The sequence below is a fragment of the Cebidichthys violaceus genome, unplaced genomic scaffold, assembly GCF_023349555.1.
Source record: "Cebidichthys violaceus isolate CVI_PGR_0920_01 unplaced genomic scaffold, fCebVio1.0.p SCAF_20, whole genome shotgun sequence".
Taxonomy (NCBI): domain Eukaryota; kingdom Metazoa; phylum Chordata; class Actinopteri; order Perciformes; family Stichaeidae; genus Cebidichthys; species Cebidichthys violaceus.
Genome location: NW_027176373.1, coordinates 3,596,303 through 3,610,218, shown reverse-complemented (window position 1 = coordinate 3,610,218; position 13,916 = coordinate 3,596,303). Strand labels below are relative to the sequence as shown.

The following is a 13,916-nucleotide window of genomic DNA, read 5'->3' as shown; positions in this document are numbered from 1 at the left end:
ATAGCAATATGAAATGTGAGAACAAGTCACATTGGATAGTTTTGTCACATTATTTCTCATAAAGCTCTCATCCTTTTAAAAGTCTGAAGTTTTCTTAGTATTTGAGGCTGTCCTGTAACAGTTGCTCTTCGTAGAGCTCGTCTCTGCCCTCTGCAGGCGAATCGACACACTGCTGCGGAGAGTCCAACAGTGTGGCACTGCAGGAACACTGGTGCAACCAACCAAACAAATATAACCAGGGATTAAATCTACTTTGTTGCAAGTGGGATTTTTTTGTTATGTAATTGAACTCTGCACTGCATCAAATCTGTCTCATGTTAAATACTGTCATGTTTCATCACAAAATAAGGCAGTTAGCTTAGCTTAGCGTAAAGATTGGAAAAGGGAAAACAGAAGAAATAGTTTGGGGCATAATGCCTGTAACATTGTAACTTTTTTTTTAACATTGTAACTTTTACAAATTATTTTCTTACAGATTAAACAAACAAGGTATAACGTGTTTAATTAGTGAGCTTTATAGGTGCTTTTCGCTAAGCTAATCGGCTCCCTAGCGCTCTGCAAGGACGCAAATAAGCGAAATAATCTGTGAAAAACATCACATTTTAGGGACTAAATGATGCATTTAAGGGGATTTATTGTCAGCAGTCTCTTCCTCCTCTCTTGTCTCTTTTATACTTCTCTGCCCTCGTTTGTTCAGCCTCACAGTGGAATGATGTCCAGTGTGTTTGTCAGCAAAATAAAATGCTTACTAAAAGAATGGACTGAGGAAAAAAACAAACTGATCTCAAGTTGGCAAGTGGCACATGAAACGTTTCCCTTCAGGGCAGAAAGTGTTTATTTTTACCCAAACCATGATCCTTTTCTAGAACAAACCAAGTAGGTTTGTTGCCTAGAACTAAGGAGGTTTCTGGCAGAAAGTAGGCCTGAAGGCAAACTTCTCCCATGAGCAGATGAACCCCCATGGAGACAGTGAGAGACACCAGACAGCACTTAGGGTACTTTAAAAAATAAAACCCCCCACTTTGAATCAGATTCCCACTGAAGGCAGCAGGGACGTAAAACACAACTCATGAAATTCTCAACAAGAAAGGTCTTTGTCAGACACTAATTGCATGGTAATTAGGTTTTTGCGTCACAACAAAGGCGGTGTAAGTTATGGAGTGTTTTGTGGTGTCAGCGGCAGACAAGAAAACAGAATGGTCTGAAACACTGCAGCACAGTGCTGCTGGGTAATGAAGAGCTTTGCTGCTGATAATCACTTACTGTTTTTCTGCCTCAACAGGGAGACAGAAAATGGTGCTCGAAACATAGATCTCCAGTTGGGAAGCAATGTCTACAACCGTGAAGGGGCACAAAGTGGGATTTTGTTCACTTCATGCAACCAAATAACTGTTAAATTGGCTGTGATTTACAGGGAGGTGTGCAGATCACATCCATGACTCTCTGATTATTCTGCCAAGTGCTCAGATTAATGGCTCCAAATCTGGCTTTTGAACCTGAACTCTGCACCCGCGGGAACGTCAGCACACCTTCAGTCTCCTCCTCTAGCTCTAACCTCAGGCGGTCATTACACGGCGCAGTTCTGACTAAACAACACCCTAATTGTTTTCAAGCCAAAATACTCTGCTGGTTTAATACCGAGATTTATCGCCTCTTCGTTAGATTGTTTCTGTCGGAGCGCTGCTCTAATTAAGCTAACTCGTTTGTAACCACCTGACACACACACACACACACACACACACACACACACATTAACAGCTCACAATGAAAATGCATTCCAGGCACTCCTTTACATTCCTCTACTGCCTCCGGTTTTATGACACGCAGCCTAATGATTAAAACTGAAATGTGAGTAAACCCAGGATCATGTGGAGCTTTCTTCACCAGGCAGCAGGCCTAACTCATGTTGTGCTGTTAATCTGTACAAATACAGCCGTGACATATTTACACTGGATTGTGTGCAACAGTATTAAGAAGAGGAGAAAACAAGTTCAATCAAATCCTACTCAACATCAGCGGACATCAATGAAAGTCACAGATTATTAGAGTTAGAGGAGAAGATTGACACCACTTCTCATGTGTGTCGGAAAAATATGAAGCTACAGCCAATAGTCAGTTAACTTAGCTTAGCATATAGCCTGGAAACAAGGTGAAGCATTCAGTTTGTCACATTTGGACAGAGCCAGGCTAGCTGTTTCCAGCTATAAGCTAAGCTAACTGCCCTGGTTCCAGCTCCATAGTTTATTTATCAATGTATTTATTTTTCTTAATGGCAGCTCTAATCCTCCACAAATTCAGAGAGGCTCTAAGTAATAAAGCCTGAAGTGGTTTAATACAATTACACCATAATAAAATGTAACCTTTAACTTTGTCACACTTACATATTCTAATTTTGACAACCACCTTGCACACACACGTTTCCTTCAATACTGTCATCTAACATCATAGTATTTCTGCTGCTTGTATCTGAAGAGTACTTCTCTCAACCACTCCGGGTCTTGTTCCTGACCCTGTGTTGGCCTTTCTCCTCACAGCAGCAGCAGCAGCAGCAGCAGCAGCAGCAGCAGAAAAGAACATTTGCTTAATAAAACCCTGAGGCTCTGAGATGAAACATCGTCTTGACGTAAAGACAATGTAAGCTGCCGGGGAAGTGACATCATGAGACACGAAAGAAAACAGAGGGAGACGACTCGAGGCGGGGGACAAGGCGAGCAGTCTGAGACCGAGGCTGACCACAGGATGCTTATATACTATTTCTTAACACAGCTTCTTCTCAACGCAGGACTCTTTTAATCTCCCAAACAAGCTGCCACTAAGCACGCCATGTTGACACATTCAAACCCTTACTTTTATTCTACTCTGGTCAACCAGGGACCAGGAACCGTGACAGACAGGAAACAAGGCAGCATTATCACACACTTTCAGGCATCCACATGCAAACATACGCTCACTCCTAGTCAGCTGCTCGTGTGACTGGATCCCAGCTGTCTCAACAAACCAGAGGATGGATTCAAGCCGCAGTTTTGGCATGCAAAGGGACTCAAAGGATTTATGGAGCACCTGCACACCTCTTTTATGAATGACACACCCTTTTGCCCTTTCAAATAAAATTGTAATCCAGAGAAATCTAATGTTTTCCTTCCACCAGGGAATTTAATTGGGATGTTTGCTTTTCCTAAATGGTTCACAGGGTTTAATAATTAATCCGTGACAAAAAGAGGCAAGTCCTCGAAATCCTCCTCAGAGGCACAGATTTGTATTTATTATATTATATTAATTATGTTGCTTCCAGAGGTTTGAATCACCCATAAGTCAGCACATTTTTTATTTTTTAGTTGTGCATGTTTGCCTCTGGGAATCGAGAGGATGACCTCACTCAGATATGGAAACACACAAGTCCGGTCTTGATTTTTTTTTTTCCTGCTACTTCAGAAACAGAATGTCTTTGAGGCAGATCGATGTCCCATTTTGATCAAACATAGACACAGAGAGAACATACATTTGAATCAAGTCATGTGTGTGTTTCTTAATTTAGAAAAACAGGAATTCATGACAATCAGTAATTAAACATAAAAGAAGCATGAAGACTGAAGTTAAGGGCCTTTGAGAGACCACAGATGGTGAGTAATGAGACGACTCACATGACCCACTGGAATATTCTCTGAATCATGTTTTATTCTACACCTGTAAACTCTGCCTTAGGCTGCAACTCATCCAGGTGACGTCTCCCACCCAAACTGTCTCAGTCATCCTTGCTGATGAGAATTTGATGTCATCTGACAAATGTCAGAAAATATATAAAGCATAAAACAAGAAAGAAGTCATTGATTTCTTTTGGAGTTTTTGTCATCGTTGAAAAAGGCCTGTAAATCAAAGGATTGACGGTCAAACTCTTGTGGCGGGTGACGCCCATTCCTCATGAATACGAGACCAGAAAGTCCTCTGAGTTTACATAAAAGCCTCCGACATGACTCTGTGTCTGAAGCCGCTGCCTTCTCGGTCCTCGCTGGGTTCGTCGCTCAGTGAGTAAAATCCGGGCCTCTGCTTGTGCTTCTTCTTGTTGCCCGTCACGTGGGGCTGGAAGAGGCGGCTTATTGAATACAGGCCCTTGGAGAGATCCGGGAACAGGTCCAGCTCCTCTTTGTCGTGCGGGGCCTGGTCCTGAGCCTCCCGGGCTTTGGGTTCACCCAGCATCTCTCTCACCCTCTCAGAAATGCCTTTGTGCAGATAGTGGTGGGCCCTCTTCCCGCAGTTGTCCCTGACGCTCGGATCGGCCCCGAGCTCCCCCACCAGCATTTCCATGATGAACTCTTGGTCGTGCAGGGCCGCGATGTGCAAAGGGGTGTAGCCGCCGTGTGTTCTGGCGTTGACGTCGATATCGACCCCCCCTTTCCTGGATAGGTCGACAATCTTCACAAGCATCTCACTGTTTCCACATTTGGCGGCCCAGTGCAGAGCGGTGAACCCCGACATGAAGTCCCTCTTCTCTGCCAGCTGGTTGTCTCTCAGTAGCAGGCCGTAAACTTGGCTCCAGAGGCCGGCGGCGCACTTGACCAGCCACTCATGCTCTGAATGCTCCAGGGGGACCGAGGAGGGGACCCTCGTCTCTTTGGGCTCCTCTGACTCCTTGGTGCTCCTCACTGACCCTCTCAGCTGGGGTGAGCCGCAGATGCTGGTCCCCACTGAAGGGGCCCGTCTCTTGCCCTGGAAGGGGTCCAGCTCAGGGCTTTTAGGTGGGTAGTCCGGGTCCTTTTTCAGTTTGCGGATCTCCACCTGGGTGGAGCTGGGTGGCATCCTCAGGGGCAAGGCATATGGTTTGCTCTTTGCAGTGGTGGGCTCATTTAATGCACCCACCCTTGAACTATTATCTCCACGGGTGTCCTGCCTTTGGTTCTCAAAACTCAGCGTTCTTTTAACTTTAACATTCACGTATTTGCTCCTTTGCAACGCCAGCTGTATAGGAGTAAGTAATTCTGCAGGATTGTCTCCACCTTCACCTGCCTGCTCTTGATCGGGCTCAGAAACAGCTGATCTCTCCCCGCGTGCATCATCGGAGCTTCCGGTCCTCTCACCTGTCAGCGGGATCTCTTTATTTTCGGGCTCCTCCGCGCGGCTCTTCGCAGTCCGGGCGCCGTCCAGCAAATGCTTATGCGTTTTCCTCACGACTACGTACCGGACACCGTCGATTTCTTTAACGAAGGCGACGTTGTTGACGAAGGTCTTGAAAAGCTCCCTGTTCCGTTCTTTCTCTGCGGGATCATCGCAGTCTAATGAGCCTTTAAATTTCCCCACCAGGTCGGATTTCTTCACTTTGCCCCCCTCCGCTATCAGCAGCAAAAGGACGGATTCCTCCGTCAAAGCCATTATGACGATATAGACTCGGTTTAAAGTGAAAACTTCTAACTCCAAGAGCCGCGCGCTGTCTTCCTGATACCTTTGTCCCGGTGAGATTACTCACCTGGCCGCTCACTCTCTCCTCCCCACCTGCAGGAGTCTTTTCCGGGGAAGAACGCAGACTTGGACACAATTTGAATAATATATGCATATTGTTTTCCTACAGGCAACGTGAAAGTGGAAACCTCGTTTGAAAGACGAATAATGCATTGTGTATTATCACAATAAAAGTAACGACTTTGGTATAACTCATCAGTAGGCTCAGTTTAGAAATAGAATTAAACCACAATAGCCTACACCAAAAAACACATATAAACTATTACCCTATAGTCTCAATCCCATTGGCTACTAACCATTTGAAATATAAAATATTACAAATATTTAGTGCATTTGTATTTACATATAGACTACTTATACTTTTAAGTAATTATGGCTCACATTAAGGGCTATGGCCATAATTTATATCAAATTATCAAAAACGTGCTAATCACTACCAGGTAGTTTAACACCCTCAAAATCCAGTATGGGTCGGGTCCTAAACACACACGCACACACACACACACACACACACACACACACACACACACACACACACACACACACACACACACACACACAGAGTACAATAAATCCAGGAACACTGTGTGGTTTTATAAAAGCAGTGAATTAGATACAAAAGCAGATGGCTTTGCTCGGATTGGCTGGGTATCACACGCCAGCAATCATCATCAATTAATTTAAACATGAATGCCCCATATTGAAAACGCCCCCCCCCCCCCCCCCCCCCCCCCCCCACACACACACACACACACACACACACACACACACACACACACACACACACACACACACACACACACACACACAGTTGGATACACTGAAGTGATGATTATGTGTTTATTATCTCGAACGCTAACACACATATTTGTGCTCCCCCTCGGTCGTTCTGCGGTGCTTCTCTCTCCTGTCCTGGCTTGTAATGTGTTTAACATGACATTCCTGGACTGAATGGGAGTTCTCGAGAAGTGGCCATATTGGAACGTATCTGTCACGCCCAAAGATGTAACCTGAACGTCAAGATAGTTCACTCCCTACTTTAACGTACGCATAAACGTTGAGCGTTACACCGCCTGGAAACAACTTCTAACTGCTCCAAATTTAAAATATATCAAATATTATTATCATATTAATGATAATAATATAGTATTAGCATTATTATAAACAGAAGATAATGAAAAACGTGGCAAATATTCATTAAATGTATGACATCCGCATTTACGCGCATGCGCAAAATAGAAGTACATTAAAACCAATATTATCGCTGTTTACCGATTTATTTGTCTGCTGTCCCGTACTACATAGTTAAGATAACAAAGCAACCAACCTTTTGCACAGTCATCGACTCCCAGTCAATGTCGAAAACGAAGAAAAGATAAAGATTTAGCCTGACTGAGCGAAAACAGGGGCGAAGCTGCAGTGAGTCCTCTCACCGCCGAGCTTAGCAGCCCTCCCTGCCCAGTCACCAGCTCGTCTCCGTCTCGTCCCCGTGTCCCTCTCTCTTCCTCCCTCCGTCAGCTTAGTAGTTTAGCAGGCTTGCACTGGAGAGACGAGGGCTGCTCCCTTTCGCCTCTGCTTCAGTCTGCACCACCATACATTCCGCACCCATGGCTGCCACGGACGTTGACGTGTTTTCGGTAAGTAAACGCCACACGGGGGTTTCTTGTTTTTGTGCAGCACGGGACTCACTTGGGTTGTGATTAGTAAAAGTGTTTGCGTTAGCTGAAGCTAAGCCTCCCTCCCGGTTCTTTTGAAGCCTTGTAATGTGGGTTCAGTCAGACATGGTGGTGAAACAGATATCTGTGATTGGCGACTTGACGACACATTTAAGATGAAGCTTCTTATTTGTTGACTATTTTAATGTCGTGTCTTGTTTTACGGCTATTTTCGTTTTTATCAATGCGTTGCTGCACATATGGGTGTAGCACATGACACCATGAGACTGTTTACTGTTGACATTATTAAAAAAGGCTGTAAACAGAAAACACGTAGGGAGGCTAACGTTACTGTATCACATCACTGTTCAAGTATAGAGGCTAGTTATCAGATACAAATACTTATAGTATGACACAGTGAGTATAAACTCATTATTGTGCACCACAGACACACTTGAGCCTCTATCAGGTGTATTACTTGCTGTTGAAGTACTTGTATGTATATAGCAGTGAGTACAGTGTGATGGACCTCAGTCCCATGTGGCTTCATTTTAACTTCCTGTTCAAAGGGTGCAACATTAAACTTGTGGTTCACTTTCTAGACTGACATTTTACACCATGTCAGTTTATTTCCGGCCATATGCTAAACAAGTTGTGGCTGCATTGCTGATGGCCCAGTGTGTTAGGTTGGGCATGAATGAGTGGGAGGGAGAAATGCATCCTGCATTGTTTTCACAGTGACGAGCCCTGTTGTCATTCAGGTGTGACCCTGTACAGTTTGGTGATGCAATACAGGCTGAAGAAAAATGGCATTTTGGGAATTCACACAACAAAAAGCTTTTGGAAAACCAATATTATAGCGACAAGGCGAAATAAACGGGAGGGGACTTAAGGACGTGTGATTAACTTTTTTGGCAGATGCTTGAAGAGATCTTTGCGGTAGTGAATTGGACAGTAAGCGGCACTGAGTTTCAGGGATAAAAGGATTAAGAACACACTCCGGGCTACTCCTGTCACTCCTTGGTGCAACACACCTTCTGCTATAAAGGAAAGGATCCAAAAAGAAGGTGCACAGGTTATTGCACACATGGCATTTCTTAATTGTTTAAGAGGGGGGGGGGGGGGGGGTTACAGAAGATATTGTGACTTCTAAATTGTCTCTTTTGGAATACAAAATTAGGGAATCGATTTATTAGAAAAATGCTGAGAATGCTGTGAAACAGGCCAGTGGAACAACAGCAGCCTGTCTGTCCTACTTCCTGTCTAACTTTCAGAACTAAGTGAGACCATATTGAACAAACTGACGGGCTCGCCTGGAAGTGTGCTTTAAGGGCATACTGTTAATTATGTGCAGCTATTCGATAGGGATGTGTGGTCGGTTGGACATGCTAGCATCGGGAAAACTTTCTAGGCCAGAGCCATACGAGGCGATCGATGCAGCCAAATACACATCTATTGTTCGCACTTATTGATCGCATCCGAGTGTGTGGCATATAGAATGAGGACGCTGTTCATTTAAAACGGTTATGTAATGAAACGCCCTACAACATATTCAGCATGTACAGTGCTTACTGACCCCTGACGAGCATCGTCTCTCCCGTGAGGCCCGCATGCATAAAATTAAATTAGCTTCACAAAGTGCTTAAAGGCGGGGAGGCGAGGAATAAGGGGGCAGGTCGCTTGCTCTTTAAAACCACACACTTTGCCTGTTTGTGCAGAGAGTGAGTGATATTAACTTGCAAATACATGATCTGCATATGTGCTTTATTCATTGTGCATTTGAAAGGCATTCTAAAAGTCCTTCCTTCTAACCTTAGCCGGTGCCTTTTCCGTGTTGCTCCCCCGCATGTTGCTCACGACAGACTGCACTGATGTCAGCCGCATATAGAACATACAGGCCCAGAACGGCCTCCAGGCAAGCCTGTCCAATCCCATGCTGCTGATGAATCATGACAGCCGAGCTGCAGCTTCTGTGGTGATGAGTCAATATCCATCGAATAGGTCCGAATTTCCCAAAGACACGTCCGGAGCCCAAATTGTGATGCTCTGTCCAACATTTTTTTTTTTTTTTAGCAAAAGCTGAATGAAGATTTTGAGGCAGTGATGTTGAAATACCAGCGCTCTCTCTGTTTGAAGAAAGTAAGGAAAGTTCACTATAAAACGTGGTCCATATTGAACAGCTGTGGACCGGATAGCCTGGAAGTTCAAGACTGTTTCACAGCCTCACAACTTGAATATGCAGCACCCAGTGAATCCATCACCAAGCAGTCATGTGTGTGTTGTTGAAAGACTCTTCAGCTCAAAGTGCCCTAATTCTAAACTTTATTTGCCTCACGTGGGATTTGGATGCGTTTCTTTTATCGGTTGTAAAAAGGCTGCACAGAGCCCCATTTTTTTTTTTTTTTTCCAACTCTGATTTTGGATTCTGAACCATGCTGCTTGTGAATGCTGACTTGGCAGAGACGGATCTAGGAGGGCGAGAGCGACACAAAAAGGAAAATAAGAGAAATGCATTTTGGATTTCTCAAGTCAAAACGGCCCAATGCATCAAAAATCATCAAAACAGAAAACGAAAACAGGATTTGCTACACAAAATAATAGGTGTAACTCCCTGAACTGTCTGATTTCAGTTGGTATTGTTCAACAGCATTCAGTAACACAACTACTCTAGCTCTGGAATACTTAACACGTGTGAAAGCTTTTACATTCATGGGAGATCAACGCTTTACCTCTAATCCATAGAGAAATCATAAAGCTTGTGGTTAAATAACATGACTGACAAAACTATAAAAATGATTTTGTCACGACACATATTTTTTCTGCTCTCAGTGAGAGTAAGGAAACTGAAAAGCCCCGTAAAGATGATTGAGCCGTGCGTCTGTCTCGTAAAATGGTTCCTGTCTCTCTCTCCCGTCTGTCTCACTCGTGTTTTTTAGTCGTTCCTGTTGGGCACAGATGAGTGATGAGGCTGAGCTGTAATGGGGCCGTACCATTGTAGTGCGTTGCCTGTGAGACTAGAGCGAGATAGAGAGAGCAGGCATTTGATAGGATGATAAACATCTGATGGCACACGCCTCATCCGAATCTCAACCGTCAACATTTTTGCCATTACAACATCCCCGCTAGCTAGCACACGTAGCAGCAGGAGAACAACAACAACTATTGCAGGACACATAATCCGTAGGCGTGGTACAAAAATCCTTTGTTCTGCAATTCATAATGCAAAAAAACCCCTTCAGATATTGAAAGTATAATGTGCTAGTTCACTCAGAATATTATTATAATTCAAAGGTCGTCCGGTGCTTTCATGAATCTGCGTGACCGTCGTTGGACAGGAAGCAGCAGCCGCCGCCCACCTCGTCTGGAGAGCACTGGATGTGCTCGTGGGTTTTGTCGCCACTAAGTTGAATTCGGCCCCAGAAGCCCCCAAAATATGATATCTGCTCTCAACACAAAACACAGCTTTGTTGCTTGCTGTGGGCACGCTTAGGCTTAGTTGAGAAGACTCATCCTTCAAAACAACAACTGAGGATTAGTCATTTTTAGTCACAAAATAGACGTCAGTAGTTTCGTATGTTCTTTTTCCAGAATAACTCAAAGGAAGATACAGATTTTGCAAGTCTGAACCCCGTACATGTCATGCTCCTAAAAAGCTAGCATGCTTAAATTTCTGTTATAAATTCTTTAGGATCCTTTCTCAGTATATATGCCTTAAAATAATGAACATAAATAATAGATGAAGGAAGTGGAAAATGCCCGAATGTATGGAATACTATCCAGCAGTTGATCTGTCCTCTTTAAAATTGAATGTGAAAACAAGACATCGAAGGGAAACTAGCTCTACACAAAGTGCACCTCAAGCCTTTCCAAAGGCCTTTCCTTAGTGTGTGTGTGTGTGTGTGTGTGTGTGTGTGTGTGTGTGTGTGTGTGTGTGTGTGTGTGTGTGTGTGTGTGTGTGTGTGTGTGTGTGTGTGTGTGTGCGTGTGTGTGTGTGTCAGTCTGTCAGGTTGCTTCTGTCTGTCAGGTGGAGGCTCACTGAGGCAGACACAAGCTGAAAACACACAAGTCAGGTGGGAAAGGAGGCGAGAAGGAAGCTGTAGAGGGGACAGAAAGACAGCCGGTCAGAATGACTGATACGACAATTTCAGGTCATGTTGGGACTGTTTGCCAAAAATGTTTCACTGGAGTGAAAACATCTTTGTTTTTGCCTTCAGTTCACATCAGGTTGGATCTGCGACATATTTACTTAACTTCTTAAGTTGACGTTTTGTTTGAAATGCTTCTGGAGTTGCAGTTTAAATACTGGACTAAAACAAACAGTTTCGATCAGAGGCTTTGAAACTGCGAGGTCAAGGTGGGGAGGTGCAGGGAGAGACATGAGGTGGAAGGGACGGGGGAATGCTTGGAAGTTTTGTTTTTGCAGTTTGGCCCATTTGATTTGGCTGCTTTATGAGCTGCAACAGTGGCCGTGACACACAGCCCACCGAGGCAATTAAGTGGGAACTCAGTCAAATCTGAACTTACAAACATACATGCCTACACTTCTAGATTCAGTGTCACTTACACTTCCCGAGGATATCACTCTCTCCAATGCTCAGTGTGAAGAAACATCCATAAAGCTGCAGAGGGATCATAGAAAAAAGACGCTCCAAAACTGAGAATCATCATGTTTTCAGTATCAAAGTAATCCTGAGACGGTTGTGTCAAACAAGCACACAGGAATTGCCAATAGCTAATGTTGCCAATTTTTCAAAATGTGAACAAATAGAAAGGGCTCAGTTTGAAGCCTACAGAGTAACTCACTGAACACACGGCTACAGTATACTGTACCTCCTGAGTTTGGGGAAGGGGCGCACTCCCTGATTTAAGCATCAAATGTGTGAATTTGCTCCAAAAATGTGTCATTTTATTGACTAAACATTAATTTAATCAGCAACTTAATGGAAAGAGAAATCAACAATGAAAATAGCCATTACATATAGCCATTTAGTGAACGGCCTACAATGACAGCCGACACTGTAATAGTCGTTAAGAGTGTGGGAGTATTTATACACTGCGTTGCTGTCACCAAACTATGTGTGGTTGTTTCAGATCATTTCATAGTTTTGGGCTTTTAGTAGCACCAGCACTGCGGAAATATATTTCCAGCTCTTTATTTGACACCGAGGGGCCTTTTCACTGCAGACATTTTGACTTGTCGTAGTAGGAAAAGCACAGGTGTTACTGATAACGCTAACGATCGGCTCTGTTCTATTCAAGCGTCCCAGTGAGCATGCTCAGTACCATGAAAGTGAGAGGACTGTTGGGGGGAAAAAAAGGCCAACTGGTGACGGGGAGGGGGGGAAGAGAAGCCGTTCCCATCAGCCAGCATACCAACACGCAGCGCTGTGAGCTAGCTTATATGGTTTGTGCCTCATTTCACTCGGAGCCACCTGGGGCCCCTCTGTGAGGCCACTTCCTGTTGGCCCGGTGATGCCGTGGCCTGAGAGCGGCCTGTTGTTCACCAGAAGCTTTTCATTCCTGTCATACTTTACGCTGAAGTAGACCGATTGTTTTTAGCTTTGTGATGCGCGGTTCATGTAATCCGGTCGGTCTTGACGGGAGCTTCATAAGATGGAAAAGAATGTCTTCATTCAGACAAAGTACAAACAAGGAGATGTTTTCACATGACAACAATCACGTACTATATCTGCATGAAAACATAGACTTACATGCAACTTAAGTCTGGTCAGTGTTTCATTTTCCTACTCCTATATACTTCTGCTCTACTACATTTCAAAGGTTTGTACTTCACTACATTTTTTTTTTTTGTTGATGCAGGTTTCTGGATATTTTGCAGATTAAGATTTTTCATAGATCCACTTCTTCTTCCTCTTCTTCTGCTTCTGCAAATCGTGTTTTATTTTAATAAGTGGAAAAACCTGCCAGTAAAGCCGTGTTTCTCAATGCAGACCAACGGGTGTCAAGTGTTTTCTAATAATCAAGTTTAATCCTTTTCTAATTTTAATACAGCAATCAGCATTAGTCATTCCTATTTTCAAAACATTTTTGTACAAGCAGACTTAACGTAAAACCAACTACTTTTTCTATTTGAAGGAAACATTTTTCCGGCTGTACCACTATATTTAATCGATGTATTGAAAGAAGCTATTTCTGCATAATGAGTAGCTCACTTTTACTTTCGTCACTGATTATGTTTTACTGTCTGATAATACTACTTTATTTGCCGTATGTACCGCTACAACTACCTTCTTGTTGCTCTGCTGCTTTTACTTCAGTCAGGGATCTTTTGGCTCTTTTTCACCACTGACTTTAGCGCTCACACATTCATCAGTTAAGTCGCAGCTCAGGGAGTTTGTGTCCACGTCTGCAGTTCTCTGTCTGATCTGTAAAGATGACGCTGTGGGTCAGGTCTGTGCTCTTCAGACCCGTCTGCCTCTTATGAGTTACACACAAAGATTACCGACGGCTCAGTCTGGTCAACCTAGAATTATCTCATACGTCAGGATCTTTTGCTGTTTTTCTGAGAATCTCAACAATGTGGTTAGATAAGTTTGGAGGAAGGTAAAAGTATGACATAAGCTTTGCTTCTTTACTTTGACCAATGCTTCTCTGAAGTATTGAATAGACCCACTTTTCCAGAAGTACCTCTGTGTGACCCGTAGTTTAAATTCCCAGACAAAAAAACTCAAGGTGCCCTTTAGAAAGAGGCCTCATCCCCAACTGTGTGCAGGTAGGCAGCTTCGTGGGAAGGAAGGAACGTGGGAAGGAAACAGAGTGTTGATGGGAAAAGAGCATGCAGGCCTTTAT

The 13,916-nt window shown here is 43.8% G+C and overlaps 2 protein-coding genes across 4 annotated transcripts in view; one reads left to right on the top strand and one right to left on the bottom strand.

The window, feature by feature from the left end:
• Nucleotides 1–3,240: 3,240 nt before the first annotated feature.
• On the bottom strand, nt 3,241–5,462 carry LOC137876671 (ankyrin repeat domain-containing protein SOWAHA). Its single transcript, XM_068716445.1, has one exon. The coding sequence runs from the start codon at nt 5,362–5,364 to the stop codon at nt 3,949–3,951; it is 1,416 nt and encodes a 471-aa protein (XP_068572546.1). The 5' UTR covers nt 5,365–5,462; the 3' UTR covers nt 3,241–3,948.
• Nucleotides 5,463–6,933: 1,471 nt separating this feature from the next.
• septin8a (septin 8a) overlaps nt 6,934–13,916 on the top strand; it is a 34,926-nt gene continuing 27,943 nt past the window's right edge. For 2 of the 3 annotated variants that reach the window (XM_068715700.1, XM_068715699.1), the window contains exon 1: nt 6,934–7,088. In XM_068715700.1, the coding sequence (XP_068571801.1) occupies nt 7,059–7,088 (30 nt within the window). In that variant the 5' untranslated portion in view covers nt 6,934–7,058. The remainder of the gene's footprint in view (nt 7,089–13,916) is intronic. The other variant, XM_068715701.1, reaches the window with a different exon arrangement.